The 14,764-nt window shown below is 42.7% G+C and overlaps 1 protein-coding gene across 1 annotated transcript in view; it reads left to right on the forward strand.

Annotated features, from left to right (window-relative positions):
- Nucleotides 1-980: 980 nt before the first annotated feature.
- The window catches only part of FBXO42 (F-box protein 42), a 66,876-nt gene continuing 53,092 nt past the window's right edge, over nt 981-14,764 (forward strand). The window contains exons 1-3 of the mRNA XM_003783872.3: nt 981-1,208; nt 10,986-11,252; nt 14,535-14,651. Coding sequence (XP_003783920.1) covers nt 11,003-11,252; nt 14,535-14,651 — 367 coding nt within the window. The 5' untranslated portion in view covers nt 981-1,208; nt 10,986-11,002. The remainder of the gene's footprint in view (nt 1,209-10,985; nt 11,253-14,534; nt 14,652-14,764) is intronic.

Here is a 14,764-nt window from a genome sequence, read left to right on the forward strand (position 1 = left end):
GGAAAACCTAAAATTTCCTTAATCAGTGTTTCTCACACTGATTCCCTGAGTGTATTCCCAGGGGTCTTTCGAATTATTCAATTTTGAAGAATATATTAGTTGCTAGAGTAAGGCTGACCCAAGTCTACTCAATAGCGCATTGCCCTCCCAACTTGAGAGGGGACTTGGTTTCTGACCCAGCCCTATGTCCTATAAGATATCCCAGAAAGTCCACTTTATCCCAGAGCAGTGTGCTGGCAGCTCAAGTTTGCTCCAGTTTTAGGTATAAGAAAGTGAAGACTGAAGCCCTTGATCTCGATATCCCTGGCCATTTCCTTAGACCACACGCTATAGAGATGAGTTTGGGAAGGATCTCACCTGCACATCAGCTTACTACCCTGAGAAGGGGGATTCTTCTGCTCGACGCCGTTCCCTGATGATAATTATAGTGGGAAGTAAAGAGATTGGCGAACTAGATGTGCCTGAGTTCAAATCCCATCTTCCCCTACTCCACCCCCTTTTCCTGCTAGGTGTGCAAGCTCTGGGCCAATAATTCTCTGCGCCTGTTTCCTCATTTGAAAAGAGCACCTGGTAACAACTCATAGTGGTTGTTACAGTTAAGAGAGGCTTCTCTCGCACACCTCAGGCACTGAGTTTCCCTCCTCCCGACGATAACTAAGGGCACCTGCATCCTCCACAACCCTCCTCTGTGCTCATCCGGGTCCCACCGGTAGAAGTGAGCTAATTCCTCGCTAACGTCTATGTCAGTCTCATACCCATTAGGAAAACCGCCTAGTTATCCCGACTGTGCGGCGGAGGGAGGGTGCAGCTCTGAAACCAACTCTAGAACACAGGCAAGGCAATCGCGAAAGATTCACCCACCAGAAAACCTCTGGCCCGAGACCACGACACTCCTCAGCACGGCACGGCCCCCAGACCGCCCCGCTCCGTCCCGCCGCGCTGACGTGATTGTGCGCGCGTCTTCCGCGCCGGGCCCCGGCGCATGCGCGCTCTGCGCTGTCTTCTCCCGGTCAGAGCAGCAGCCGCGGCGGCGTTTGAGTGGACGAAGATGGCGGATCGGGGCGACTCGGGGTCCCGCTAGCTGTGAGGACCCCAGCGTACTGCAAGTGCTGCGTGAGGCAGAGCGAGTCTGCTCTGACCCTGTCCTTGGTTCCCTCATCACGGTCGCCAGCGGAGCGAACCCGAGAGCGTAGAGCGGGCTGGGCCAGGTGAGGCCTCTCCCCCTCCCGGGGCCGTGGCGGGGAGCCGGCGCCTCCTGCCCTTTATGCCCCGGGCCCGAAGGAGGCAGCGGGCCCCCCAGGTCTGGAGCGGGGGTCTATCCTGGCTGGTCAGGGCGCTTTGCTGTCGCCGTCCTCGGTCTCTCCTGGGTTAGGCGGGGAGGACGCGAGCCCCTTTCTAGCCAGCCCTTGGAATGGGAGCGAACCCGTCTTCTCGCCTCTGCAGGGCGGTTCTCGTCCCTTCGGGGCCACGAAGGGGTGTGTGGCAGGGAAGGGATAGCTTTAGGGTGTAAGATAATCTTTCCACCAACCCCCAAACCTGTAACTCCTGGTGAGAGAAGCCAGAGTGGGGTGCCTTCCAAAACTGGGCTGCGGCTAGGGGCCAGCATTTCTGAAGCTGCAGCTGCAAAGGGATGATTTTGGAATCGGTTTGCGAAATAAAACACTAGCAGCTTTTCCTATCCGCTAGCTTGTTGAGTGTTCCCTAGAGAAATGGGAGCTGCAGAGCTCATTGCCCGAGACGGCAGTCCATGCTGTAACTGGAAGATTTCCCCGGGTGAGAATTGTGTGCAAAGGCAACGGTGGAGGGTGGGAACGAATTTGTGGATGAAGAGAAAACAATTGTGAGGTCTCGATAGTCTCAGCCGAGCCACTTCAGCGCTAATGGAGTTCGTTTGAAACCTTCAGAAAAACCAATTGCTTTGTCTGTTAATAATCCAGATTTTTGGGGGGAAAATAAAAGCTTCATTTCTTTTTTTTTTTTTTTTTTTTTTTGAGACAGAGCCTCAAGCTATCCCCCTGGGTAGAGTGCCGTGGCATTACAGCTCACAGCAACCTCCAATTCCTGGGCTCAAGCGAGTCTCCTGCCTCCGCCTCCCAAGTAGCTGGGACCACAGGCACCCGCCACAACGCCCGGCTATTTTTTGGTTGCAGCCGTCATTGTTGTTTGGCGGGTCCGGGCTGGGGATTTGAACCCGCCACCTTAGGTGTACGTGGCTGGCGCCTTAGCCGGTTGAGCTATAGGCGCCGAGCCAAAAGCTTCATTTCTTAATTGTCAAAGTCTGGATTTTTCTGTGGTGGGATTCTGCTTGATCTAGATGTAGATTCAGACACCTTACCAGTTTGCACTTGCGGGCAGGGACATTGTACTGTGCTTGTTAATTCCTTTTTGAGAACAACTTTCTGTTGTTGTTCACATGCCAAGCTGGAGACTTTGACTTAGTTTCTCTGGTGTGGGAAAGCTGGTTTGAAGCCTGTGGTCTCTTCCTTGAGGAGTGATGCCTTCAGTTAGAATTGTGCTGTGGGGAATTGTTGAGACAATTGCTTTCCCTTGAACACACCGAATACCTTTTGTAACAAACTGATTTTGCTTAAGAATGATGACATCATGGATTTAAAGGAACAAGGAGAATTTGGGAGGAAATACCATCATTTAGAATTGAACATTTAGACTTTAGTCTGTAGCTCTTACAGTGACTAGTGATGCTCTGTGTCACATTTGCTAACTTTGAGAGTATTCAAGTGTGTAATCTGATTGAGCGTCATTTCTATCTTATGTTGTTACTTTGTACCCAGTAACTGCTTTTGACAGGCCCAATATTAATATGTTATCCTATTTACCTTGGTCCTTGGGTGTGTTGTGTGTGTTCTTCAAAAAGCTTTTAGTTGTTAAAGTGACAACTGTTTAGTTTAACATTAGCTCATTCTTTGACTATTTTTTCCTTTTCTATTTTTAAACTCTTTTCCATAGAAATTTATAGATTTTCTTTGTGCCTTTTCTAAAATGTAAGCCTGAACCAGCAACTTCTCTGTGATAGAAAAAATTGGAGAGCCACTTTGCATATCAGTTTGCTAATAAAGAATCTTGAAATTAATGCAGTAAAATGTCCTGGTGGTTTGACATTATGCTTCTTGGCATAATATGTTGCATTGTTGTGCTAAATCATCATCAGGTATTGCTGCAACTTCATGACATCCATGACATCATTCGCTGTACAGCATTTTGGCTTTTGCAATTCCTTACCTCTCTCAGTTACAAAAGGAACAGAATCAGGAAAAATAGTTTAGGATGCTTCTTTTTAATGTCTCGTTTCTAAAAGGGCCTTTATTTAATGCTGCTTTAGATAGTTTAAACTTTTCCTTAAGATTTAGAGCTGTGTAATTGTTTCTCCCTATTACGAAGAGCAAGCAAAGAAAATGCTAGAAAAACCTTTGAGTTTAATGAGAATATTTAGGTCTCACGGAGAAGCTATCTCAAAGAAGAACAAATATGTGATGGTCTTTCTGATTTTAGGGTTGTTTTAGTGGCTAAATTAACCACTCTTTATAAAACCAGAAACCATTTGGTTAAATAATGCCCTTCCCACTTCACAAGATTGTTACGTGGATCAGAAAAGATACTGTTTGTGAAAGTGCTTTGTAAAATGTAAAATAAGGATAAATATAAGATTGATTATCCCTATTATATGAACCACTTATTGAAAAGGCCTTTTTCATGCTAGACATTTTGGGAAGTAGGTACTAATGATTCTAAGACAAGACAGCTTTTGGTCTGAGGTTGCCTATGGTCTGGTTGGGGAGGCAGACATGGGAACCCTTTAAGCATATTGTAGTTAATATAAGAAGAGCACCGAACTGACCAAGAGAGTCAAAGAAGGCTTCTTTGGGCTGGCATGGCTTTTTTCCACCCTTTCCTGTTCTGCAAAGTCTACCTTTTGTGAGTGACTTGCTTTTTATAAAAACTTCAAAAAAATTCTCTTTTCCCTTTTATTCATTCACTGTCATGACACTTCCCACACAGTATGCCCCAGTTACGGTTTCTGCATTCTCCAAAATCCAACAGTCTTGGGAGAACCTTTCTGAGTGAGTCATATGCACAAGCAACAAACACAAACGTTGCAGCTGCAATTAAAATATCTCAGATTACTAAGTGGTGACAGCTTTAGAGTGATGATGTTTTTTTTTGTTTTTGTTTTGTAGACTAGCACAAGAGGAATTGTACGTTTAATTTGATCACATTAAGTTAATACAGTAAATGTTAGTTGTTGTGCCTTACAGTATTGCGTTAGGTGATTATTAGTATTGTCTCCTTTTTCCCAATAATAAATAGAACGAGAAAGTCAAAATTCATTTTGAGGTAAAGCTGACAGCTTAAGTCAGAATCCTGCTGAAATATTTTATAGACTCTATTTAGGAGGTTTGGGGTTGCTTAAGTATCTCTGATACTGAACTGTGTCCGAACACGCATTATACACTCTAGTGATATAGTTGTTTCGTAATGAATGTTTTTACCTACATTATAAAACTTAATACATTTTTGGATTGAGCAGAATCTTAACATGGCACAGTTATTATTTGAACATGTGCCATCTATATTTTAACTAAAAACGGATGCCCTAAGGTTGTGAATGACGTAAAAGTGAAGGTGATGCTTTCATTTTCCACGTTGTGGCAGTTTGTTACATGTACAAGGATATATAACCTAAAGGGAAATCATTTAAACATTGCCCAGTATGAAGCTTATAATGCAGCTGGTTTTTAAAGTTGTTTCCTGTGACATTTTCCTAAAAGCCTTGTAAAGTTATTCATGTATTAGAGAGCAAATTTGCTTTGAATTTGATTCTTCTATAATAAATTTCCACTTCTGAATTTATAAAGTTTTCTTCTAAACATCTAATTTAATTTTTTCCAGGCTGGGAGTGGTAGCTCATTTCTCTTCTAGCACTTTGGGAGGCCAAGGCAGGAGGATTGCTTGAAGCCTGAGATTCAGCAACGTAGTGAGACCCCCATCTCTACAAGAAAAATAGCAAAATTAGCCAAGTATGGTAGTGTTGGCCTCTAGTCCCAGCTAATTAGGATGCTAAGGCAGGAGGCTTGCTTGAGCCTAGGATTTTGAAGTTGCAGTGAGCTATGATGATGCCACTGTACTCCACCCTATCTGGGGTGATAGAGTAAGACACTGTCAATTTTTTATTCCAGTGTTGCTGCTGTATGTTTTGCTTCAAAGATAAAAGTATCTTGTGATGCTTTGATATAGAGCCATACTCACACATGTGTGTTTATATATATATACTATGTACATCTGATAGATATTAGGTATTAGAAAAAACAACAGTCACTTGTAAAATTTTACTATTCTGAACGGTAACTTAGATGGCAACATTTTCTCTTCTAGTAATAATAGATTTGAAGTAGTTCTTTTAATTTCTGTAAAGGCAAACAAGTTTTAGTTTTGGGGTAATGTACTTTTTCTTTTTCTTTTTTTTTTTTTTTAAACGGAGTCTTAAGCTGTCACCCTGGGTAGAGTGTTGTGACGTTATAGTTCACAGCAACTTCTAACTTGGGCTAAAGCGATCCTCTTGCCTCAGTTATTTTATTTTATTTTATTTTATTTTTAAAGTAGAGATAGGGTCTCACTTTTTTGCTCAGGCTGGTCTCCAACTTGTGAGCTCAAGCAATCTGCCTGCCTCAGCCTCCCAGAGTCCTAGGATTACAGGCGTGAGCCCCTGCACCCAGCTAGTATACCTTTAGAATGCTTTTTTTTTTTTTTTTTTTTTTTTGGAGAGAGAGAGTCTTACTTTGTCACCCTGAGTATAGTGCCATGGTGTCATCATAGGTCACAGCAACTTAAAAATCTTGGGTTTGAGCAATTCTCTTGCCTCAGCCTCCCAAGTAGCTAGAACTATAGGCATGCACCACTACACCTGGCTATCTTTTCTATTTTTAGTGGAGGCAGGGTCCTGCTCTTGCTCAGACTGTTCTCAAACTCCTGAGCTCAAATAATCCACTGGCCTCGACTCCCAGAGTGCTAGGATTACAGGCGTGAGCCTCTGTGCCAGCCAAATAAATTTCTTTGTTTCTCTGTATCACTGTAGGCACATGGATTTTAATTTAATCATTATATTATACTTAGTTGTAGCCATTTGTCTTGTTGACACTGAAATTTGGCCAGTAAAAGCATCCATAAGTGTTGTGTACTTTTTTTTTTTTTTTTGAGACAGAGCCTCAAGCTGTCCCCCTGGGTAGAGTGCCATGGCATTACAGCTCACAGCAACCTCCAACTCCTGGGCTCAAGCGAGTCTCCTGCCTCCGCCTCCCTAAGTAGCTGGGACCACAGGCGCCCGCCACAACGCCCGGCTATTTTTTGGTTGCAGCCGTCATTGTTGTTTGGCGGGTCCAGGCTGGGGATTCGAACCCGCCACCTTAGGTGTACGTGGCTGGCGCCTTAGCCAGCTGAGCTATAGGCGCCGAGCCAAGCAATTGAATTTTAACATAAGATTTTTTTTCCTTTAGATTTTAATTGTCTCTTATACTCAAAATTTTGGATTTAATAGTGTTAACATTTATTTGCTTTCCTTCATATATATAAGAAGATTTAAAAATGGAGGATCAGGGCTCGGCACCTGTGGCTCAAGTGGCTAAGGCGCCAGCCACATACACCTAAGGTGGCGGGTTTGAATCCAGCCCAGACCCGCCAAACAACAATGATGGCTCCAACAAAAGAATAGCCTGGCGTTGTGGCGGGAGCCTGTGGTTCTAGCTACTTGGGAGGTGGAGGCAGGAGACTCGCTTGAGCCCAGGAGTTGGAGGTTGCTGTGAGCTGTGAAGCCATAGCACTCTACCAGGGGGATAGCTTGAGGCTCTGTCTCAAAAAAAAAAAAGAAAAAGAAAAAAGAATATTATATCCATCAAGATCTAGCCAAAAACTGGAAAACTACTAGATATTTCAGGGGAGACTTGATACAGGGCTGTAATTACATTTGTGTTACAAAGAACAGTAGAACAAAAAGGAATAGGGTGGGTATCTTAGTCTGTTTTTGTGTTGCTATAAAAAAACACCTGAGACTGGGTAATTTTACAAAAGAAAAGAGGTTTATTTAGCTCCTTGTTCACACTGACAAGTTCAAGGGCCTGGCCCTGGCTTCTGACAAGGCCTTTCCTACTGTGTCATAACATGGCAGAGAAGGAGAAAAGGGAAGTGGGAACAGGGAAAGACCTGAGGGATGTTCTGGCCTTATAACAGCTCACTCTCCCAAGAACTAATCTGTTCCCCGATAAGTGATACAGTCTCATAGCCAGAACTCACTACTTCTGTAACAGTACCAAGCCAATCATAAGGGAGTTTGCCCCCATAACCCAAGCGTCTTCCACTAGGCCCCACCTCTTAACACCCTCACACTAGGGATTAAATTTCAACATAAGTTTATATGGGAATGAATAAACCGTATCTAAACTATGGAAGTAGGGTAACTTAGAGTTAGTAGCTGTACTGTGAAACTTTCACCTCAAGAGTTGAGGGGAATAAAAAGGAGAGAATGGTATTACCAGAACTTGAAGAATATGGAGGAGGGCCACCACATCAAATAACTTCTGCTACTTTCAGAGCTGGATCCATGAGGAGGAATTGCCAAGGATCATCACATGGATGATGCTTGGACCATCCTCCTAATTTTTATTAGCTTTTGGTTTATCCATAGATGTTTTCTTTTTGCAAAAATATATCTACATATATTCTTACTGTTGTTGTTTTTTTCTTTTGGCCAGGGTCGGGTTCGAACCTCCGGTATATGGGGCTGGTGCCCTACTCCTTTGAGCCACAGGCACCGCCGCCATAATAGTAAAGCATTCTCTTTTTTTGTAGTTTTTGGCCAGGGCTGGGTTTGAACCCACCACCTCCGGTATATGGGGCCAGCACCCTACTCTGTAGCGCCCCAGACGCCGCCCTCATATATTCTTTCTTACACAAAAGGTTGCCCTGGTGCATACATTGGTCAGCACCTTGGTCTTTTTACTTAATATAGTAGAAGCTCCATGATTAACCACTTCCTTACAGTGACAACCTTCTTAAGTTGACTTAATTTCATAGAACATGCATCATATGTACATACTAGTATAGTAGGCCTAGTTCATTAGGTTGGCCACCTTCATATGTTGACCAATTTGTTACAGTCTCTTGAGTGGTCAACTTACAGAAGTTCTACTGGGATAGAGAAAAGTGGTCTTGAAATATACCTGGGGCTTTGAGTGATGTAAGAGCCTTGACCTTTCCTCCCAATGCTAGATTCTTCTTACTGGCCATCTTTCCTCCTGAGCTCTCTGTGGGACAGGCTTTGCCAGGTCTGCATAGTGGTCTGATGGCTCCTCCCTCCCAATCCTGCTGCTTCTACACTTCTCACAAAAGCTACTTCCTGGTAAACCTTTTCATTCTGAATTATATTTAGCATTGCTTCCTGGAGAACATAACCTATATCATAATTCCTTCTTTTTTTTTGGAGACAGAGTCTCACTTTGTTGCCCTCAGTAGAGTGCTGTGGCATCACAGCTCACAGCAACCTCTAGCTCTTGGGCTTAAGCGATTCTTTTGCTTCAGCCTCCTGAGCAACTGGGACTATAGGCACCTGCCACAATGCCCGGCTATTTTTTTGTTGCAGTTTGGGTGGGGCCAGGTTCGAACCCGCCACCCTTGGTATTTAGGGCCAGCACCCTACTCACTGAGCCACAGGCACTGCCCCTGTATCACCGTTCTTACATAAATCATCATATTTCCTTCATGTTACTATTTTTTTACCTTAGGCTTTGCACGTAACAGCATGGTAGTGGTGTAAATGAATTGTCTGCCTCTATGTGTATGTTTTAACATAATGCTTTTTTTATCTGGATGTGGTGGCTCACATCTGTAATTTTAGCACTCTAGGAGGCTGAGGCAAAGGATCACCTAAGCAAGAGCAAGACCCCATCTCTACTAAAAATAGACAAACTAGCCAGGTGTTGTGGCGGGCACCTGTAACCCCAGCTACTTGAGAGGCTGAGGCAAACAGATTGCTCAAGACCAAGAGTTTGAGGTGGCTGTGAGCTATGACACCATGGTACTCTACCAAGGGTGACAAAGACAATGTCTCGGAAAAAAAAAAGAGCATAATGCTCTTCCTAGAAAATTTAGGGAATACAGATAAACACAAAGAAGTAAAATAATTTATAAAATCTCCATTGGAAGTAAATGGCTTATTTTGGTAAACTTTTAGAGAAGTGCATAAATATGCAGCTCAGTTGAATTGTTCATTTAGAACTCATCTATGTGACCTTGCCTAAACAGGAAACATAACTCTTTAGCAGTACCTCAGAATCCGACAGTGGTTATGTAACCACTGTCCTTACTTCTAACAGCATAAATTAATTTTGCTTGATTTTGAGCTTGATATAAGTATAATCATGTAGTATATTCTCTTCTTTTTTACTTGACATTACGTTTCAGAGATTTATTCATATATGTATACTTATTCTTTGCTGTATAATATTTCATTGCATGAATATACCATAGTGTTTTTTTTTGAGAGACAGAGCCTCAAGCTGTTGCCCTGGGTAGAGTGCTGTGGCATCACAGCTCAACAGCAACCTCCAACTCTTGGGCTCAAGCGATTCTCCTGCCTCCACCTCCCAAGTAGCTGGGACTATAGGCGCCTACCACAACGCTCGTTTGGTTGCAGCTGTCGTTGTTTGGCAGGCCAGGCTAGATTTGAACCCACTAGCTCATGTAAATGTGGCTGGTACCTTAGCTGCTTGAGCCTGTACCATACTTTTTTGTTTGTTTTTGAGACAGAGTTTCACTCTGTTCCTCTGGTTAGAATGCCGTGGCATTCTCATAGCTCATAGTAATCTCACACTCTTGGGCTTGAGCAATCCTTTTGCCTCAGCCTCCCAGGTAGCTGGGACTATAGGAATGCACCATTATACCTGGCTCATTTTTCTATTTTTAGTAGAGGTAGTGTCTTGCTTTTACTCAGGCTGGTCTTGAACTCCTGAGCTCAAGCAATTTGCCCACCTCAGCCAAGACTCTTATTTCTTAACCCATATCTTCAGAATAATTTTTTTAAATTAAGTCATAGTTGTGTACATTAATGCAGTCATGGGGTACAGTGTGATGGTTTTATATACAATTGGCAATATTTTCATCAAACTGGTTAACATAGCCTTCATGGCATTTTGTTAGTTATTGTGTTAAGACATTTATATTCTACATTTAGAAAGTTTCACATGTACCCTTGTAAGATGCACCATGGATGTGGTCCCACCAATCATCCTTCCCTCCCTCTCTCCTTTCCCCATATTCTTGGGCTATAATTGGGTTATAGCTTTCATATGAAAGCTATAAATTAGTTTCTTTTTCTTTCTTTCTTTTTTTTTTTGAGACAGTCTCAAGTTGCCCTGGGTAGAGTGCCATGGCAACATCGTAGCTCACAGCAACCTCTAACTCTTGGACTCAAGTGATCCTCTTGCCTCAGTGTTTTGTATTTTTTTGTAGAGACAGGGTCTTGCTCTGGCTCAGGCTAGTCTTGAACCTTTGAGCTCAAGCAATCCACCTTCCTTGGTCTCCCAGAGTTCTAGGTACTCTTGGCAGGATCCAGAGTTAGTTTTTCCTTTGAAGTTGGAGGTCTTCATCTTTGTTACTGGTCAAGGAGGCTAACTGCTATTCCCTTTGATGTCTGTCTGTCAGATCCTTGAACTAGAGGAATTATTGGAAAACAAACTTTCATTTTCATGATTATACTAGAACTTAGCTTTTGGTTTTCAGTGGAGAAAAATGTAATCAGAAGATTTCACAGATAGCTTATACTTGTCAAATTAAGGTGGTGCACAGCTAGTGTGGGAAAGTGCTGAAAAGCAGATTTTCATACTGAAGGGGGAAAAAATATGGACAGCTTGAATACACATGCCTGAATGTTTCCAAGCATCTACAGTTGAATACTGATGTTTGTTTCCTACCTACTATAGCTGTCAAGTGGAATGTCATGGCCAGCTCCTCGGACAGTGAAGATGACAGTTTCATGGCTGTGGACCAAGAAGAAACTGTGCTGGAAGGGACAATGGAACAAGATGAGGAGCCCCGCCCATTATTGGAGGTTGAGGAGACTAGACATAATAGGTCCATGTCAGAGCTGCCAGAAGAAGTTTTGGAGTATATCCTGTCCTTTCTGTCACCATACCAGGAGCACAAGACGGCAGCCCTTGTCTGCAAACAGTGGTATAGACTTATCAAAGGTATTGTGGAAAGGAGAGAAGTTTATTTCAAATTTCGTTGAATGGTTTATTTTTATCTTTGTTTATCAGGCCCAGGCAAGGCTCAAAATTGCCACCCCTGGTATATGGGCCCAGCATGCTAACCACTGAACTATAGTGGCTAGCTCAAGAATGGTTTATTTGTAGATTGCCAATTTCATTTTCTCTTTTCTTCCGTAAATGTATTGTGATTGGCTCGGTGCCTGTGGCTCACTAAGGTGGCGGGTTCGAATCCAGCCTGGGCCCGCCAAACAACAATGATGGCTGCAACCAAAAAAAATAGCCAGGCATTGTGGCGGGCACCTGTGGTCCCAGCTACTTAGGAGGCGGAGGCAGGAGACTCGTTGAGCCCCGGAGTTGGAGGTTGCTGTGAGCTATGATGCCACGGCACTCAACCCAGGGGGACATCTTGAGGCTCTGTCTCAAAAAAAAAAAAAATGTATTGTGGTTATAAAATTTAGTTTTTCACAATTAACACTGCATTTCCTTTTCTTACCTTGGTTAGTTTTATGAACAGCTTGAATACTAAAGTATTTAATCCCATTTGCAGTTTTAAAATGAGGTTCTTTTTAAAAGCTTTATATTCTTGGAGTTGATATGGTAAATTATATCGTTTTTGAACAGACTATTTAGGGATGGATATGGGTTAACAGTAATAGCTAACAGGTATATAGCTCTTACCAGGTGTCGTCAAGTACTGTGGTAAATGTAGTCTCAGAGCAGACTATGAATAGAATGTGTTCCATTTTACAGATGAAGAAACAGAGTAAGGCAGAGTTAACTTATTTAATGTGAAGAACATGAATAAGGCATTGTTAACCTATTTATACAGGATTAATGCCGCATGAAAGATTCACAGTCAGCAGGGCATGATGGCACCTGACTTTGGCCCCTTGAGATGCTGTAGTGGAAGGATTGCTAGAGCCTAGGACTTCTGGGTTCCAGTGCCCTATGTTGATCAGGTGTCTGCACTGGGTTTGGCATCAGTATGGTAACCTTCCAGTAGCAGGGGACCACCAGCTTGCAAGCTTCACATTCAGACAATCTGGCTTTAAGTGTTCGTATCTTTTTTTTCTTTCTTTTCTTTTCCTTTTTTTTTTGAGATGGAGTTTCACTATATTGCCTTTGGTAGAGTGCCATAGCATCATGGTTCACAGCAACCTCAAACTCCTGGGCTCAAGTGATTCTCTTGCCTCAGCCTCCCAAGTATCTGGGACTACAGGTCAGACCTTTTCTTTCTTTTTTTGAGGCAGTCTCACTCTGTCACCCAGGTTAGAGTGCAGTGGGATCAGCCTATCTCACAGTAGCCTCAAACTCCTGGGCTCAAGCGATCCTTCTGCCTCACCCTTCCAAGTAGCTAGGATACCACAGCTAACTGATTTTTTTCTGTTTTTAGTAGAGATGAAATCTCCCTCTTGCTCAGGCTGGTCTTGAACTCCTGAGCTCAAGGGATCATCCCACTTCAGCCTCTCAGAGTGCTGGGATTTTAGGTGTGAGCCACTGCACCAGGCCTCATTATATACATTTACATTACCTGCATGTCTTTTCATGATTTGCTACCTCATTTCCTGTTTAGTGATAAGTAATATTCAGTCCATGTAGGATAGTTACAATCTATTTTGTTTGCTTCTAAGTTTCAACAGTACAAATAAAGCTTCTATGAAGATCCATGCACAGGTTTTTGTGTGGAAGTAAGCTTTCTTTTTCTTTTCTCTCTCTTTATTTTCTTTGAGACAGAGCTTTACTTTGTTGCCCTCAGTAGAGTGCTGTGGCATCACAGCTCACAGCAACCTCAAATTCTTGGGCTCAAGCAATTCTCTTGCCTCAGCCTCCCAACTAGCTGGGACTATTAGGCGCTCACCACAACGCCTTGCTGATTTTAGAAATGGGGTCTCATTTTTGCTCAGGCTGGTCTCAAACTCATGAGCTCAGGCAATCCACCCACCTTGGCCTCCCAGAGTGCTGGGATCACAGGTGTGAGCCCACCGCTCCTGGCTGAATGTAAGCTTTCAACTCCTTGGACCCCTCTCAACGAAAAATAGAAAAGCTAAGCTGGTCATTGTGGTGAGTGTTTGTAGTTCCATCTACTTGAGAGGCTGAGGCAAGAACATTCCTCAAGCCCGAGAGTTTGAGGTGCTGTGAGCTATGACATCATGGCCCTCTACCCAGAGCAACTGAGACTCTGTCTCAAAGAAAGAAAGAAAGACAGAGGAAGGGAGGGAGGGATTCTATTTAATCATGTATTCATCACTTCATAATCCATTCTAAGCCAGTTATTATCTATATTTAAGATGAAGAATGCTTTATTGCTGTGGCCTAATATTTTTTAGATATTTCTAAATATCTAAAATATTTAGATATTTATTTAGATATTTAGATATATCTAAAATATTTCTAGATATTTATTTATTTTATTTTTTTAGACAGAGTCTCACTCTGTTCTCTGGGTAGAGTGCTGTGGCATCCTAGCTCACAGCAACTTCAAACTCTTGAGCTCAAGTGATCCTTTTGCCTCAGCCTTCTGAGTAGTTGGGACTAGAAGCACCTGCCAGAAGGCCTGGCTAATTTTTCTATTTTTAGTAGAGAAGTGGGTCTCATTTTTGCTCAGGCTGAACTCTAACTCCTGAACTCAGGTGATTATCACCTCAGCCTCCCAAAGTGCCACCATGCCCAGCCTTAACTATAGATATTTATTGAGTACTTGTTATATTCCACCTATGGAGATTGGAATATAACATACTTGACTGCCTACCTACATTGACCACTTCCTTAAGATGACCTAATTTTCATAAACCAGACATGTACCACAGGTACCTATCAATACAAGAGGCCAGTTGACCACCTCAATATGTTGACCAGTTTCTTATAGTCCTTTGGGTGGTCAACTTACAAAGGTTCTACTGTATAGTTCTATCATACTCTTTTAGGCTAAATTATCTCTGAGCCCCTTGGCTTTGGAATAATAATATATGTCCCAGTTATCTTGATGGGTCACATCATGATATAAAGGAGCTGGGGTTATAGTGAGAGCTGATTTTGTTGAACAAGTCACTTAATATCCTTGAACTTTGGTAAAGTAAAATGATTGCATCTTCCAGTTTTGAAATTCTGTTTCCTTTATTTGAATGCAAATCAAAGAAATTTGGAGCTGCTCAAAAAAACTTAAATCTTGTAAAAGTAACTAAACAGTTAATAGACACAGTTTTAATAACTGATTTACAGGTTAAGTGTCCAGGTTGAAGCATTTGCTCTTTTTGTCTTCAGGTGTAGCCCACCAGTGTTATCATGGTTTCATGAAGGCTGTCCAGGAAGGAAACATTCAGTGGGAGAGCCGAACTTACCCTTATCCTGGAACTCCAATCACGCAGAGGTTCTCACACAGTAAGTATTTACTGTAAGAGCAGATTCCACCCTGCCTGCGGTCACATTTCCACAGACTTCTCAGAGACATGTATTTTATCTTTTTTTTTTTTTTTTTTTTGTGACAGAGCCTC

This window comes from Otolemur garnettii, unplaced genomic scaffold, assembly GCF_000181295.1.
Source record: "Otolemur garnettii isolate 467f Iridium unplaced genomic scaffold, OtoGar3 scaffold00009, whole genome shotgun sequence".
Taxonomy (NCBI): domain Eukaryota; kingdom Metazoa; phylum Chordata; class Mammalia; order Primates; family Galagidae; genus Otolemur; species Otolemur garnettii.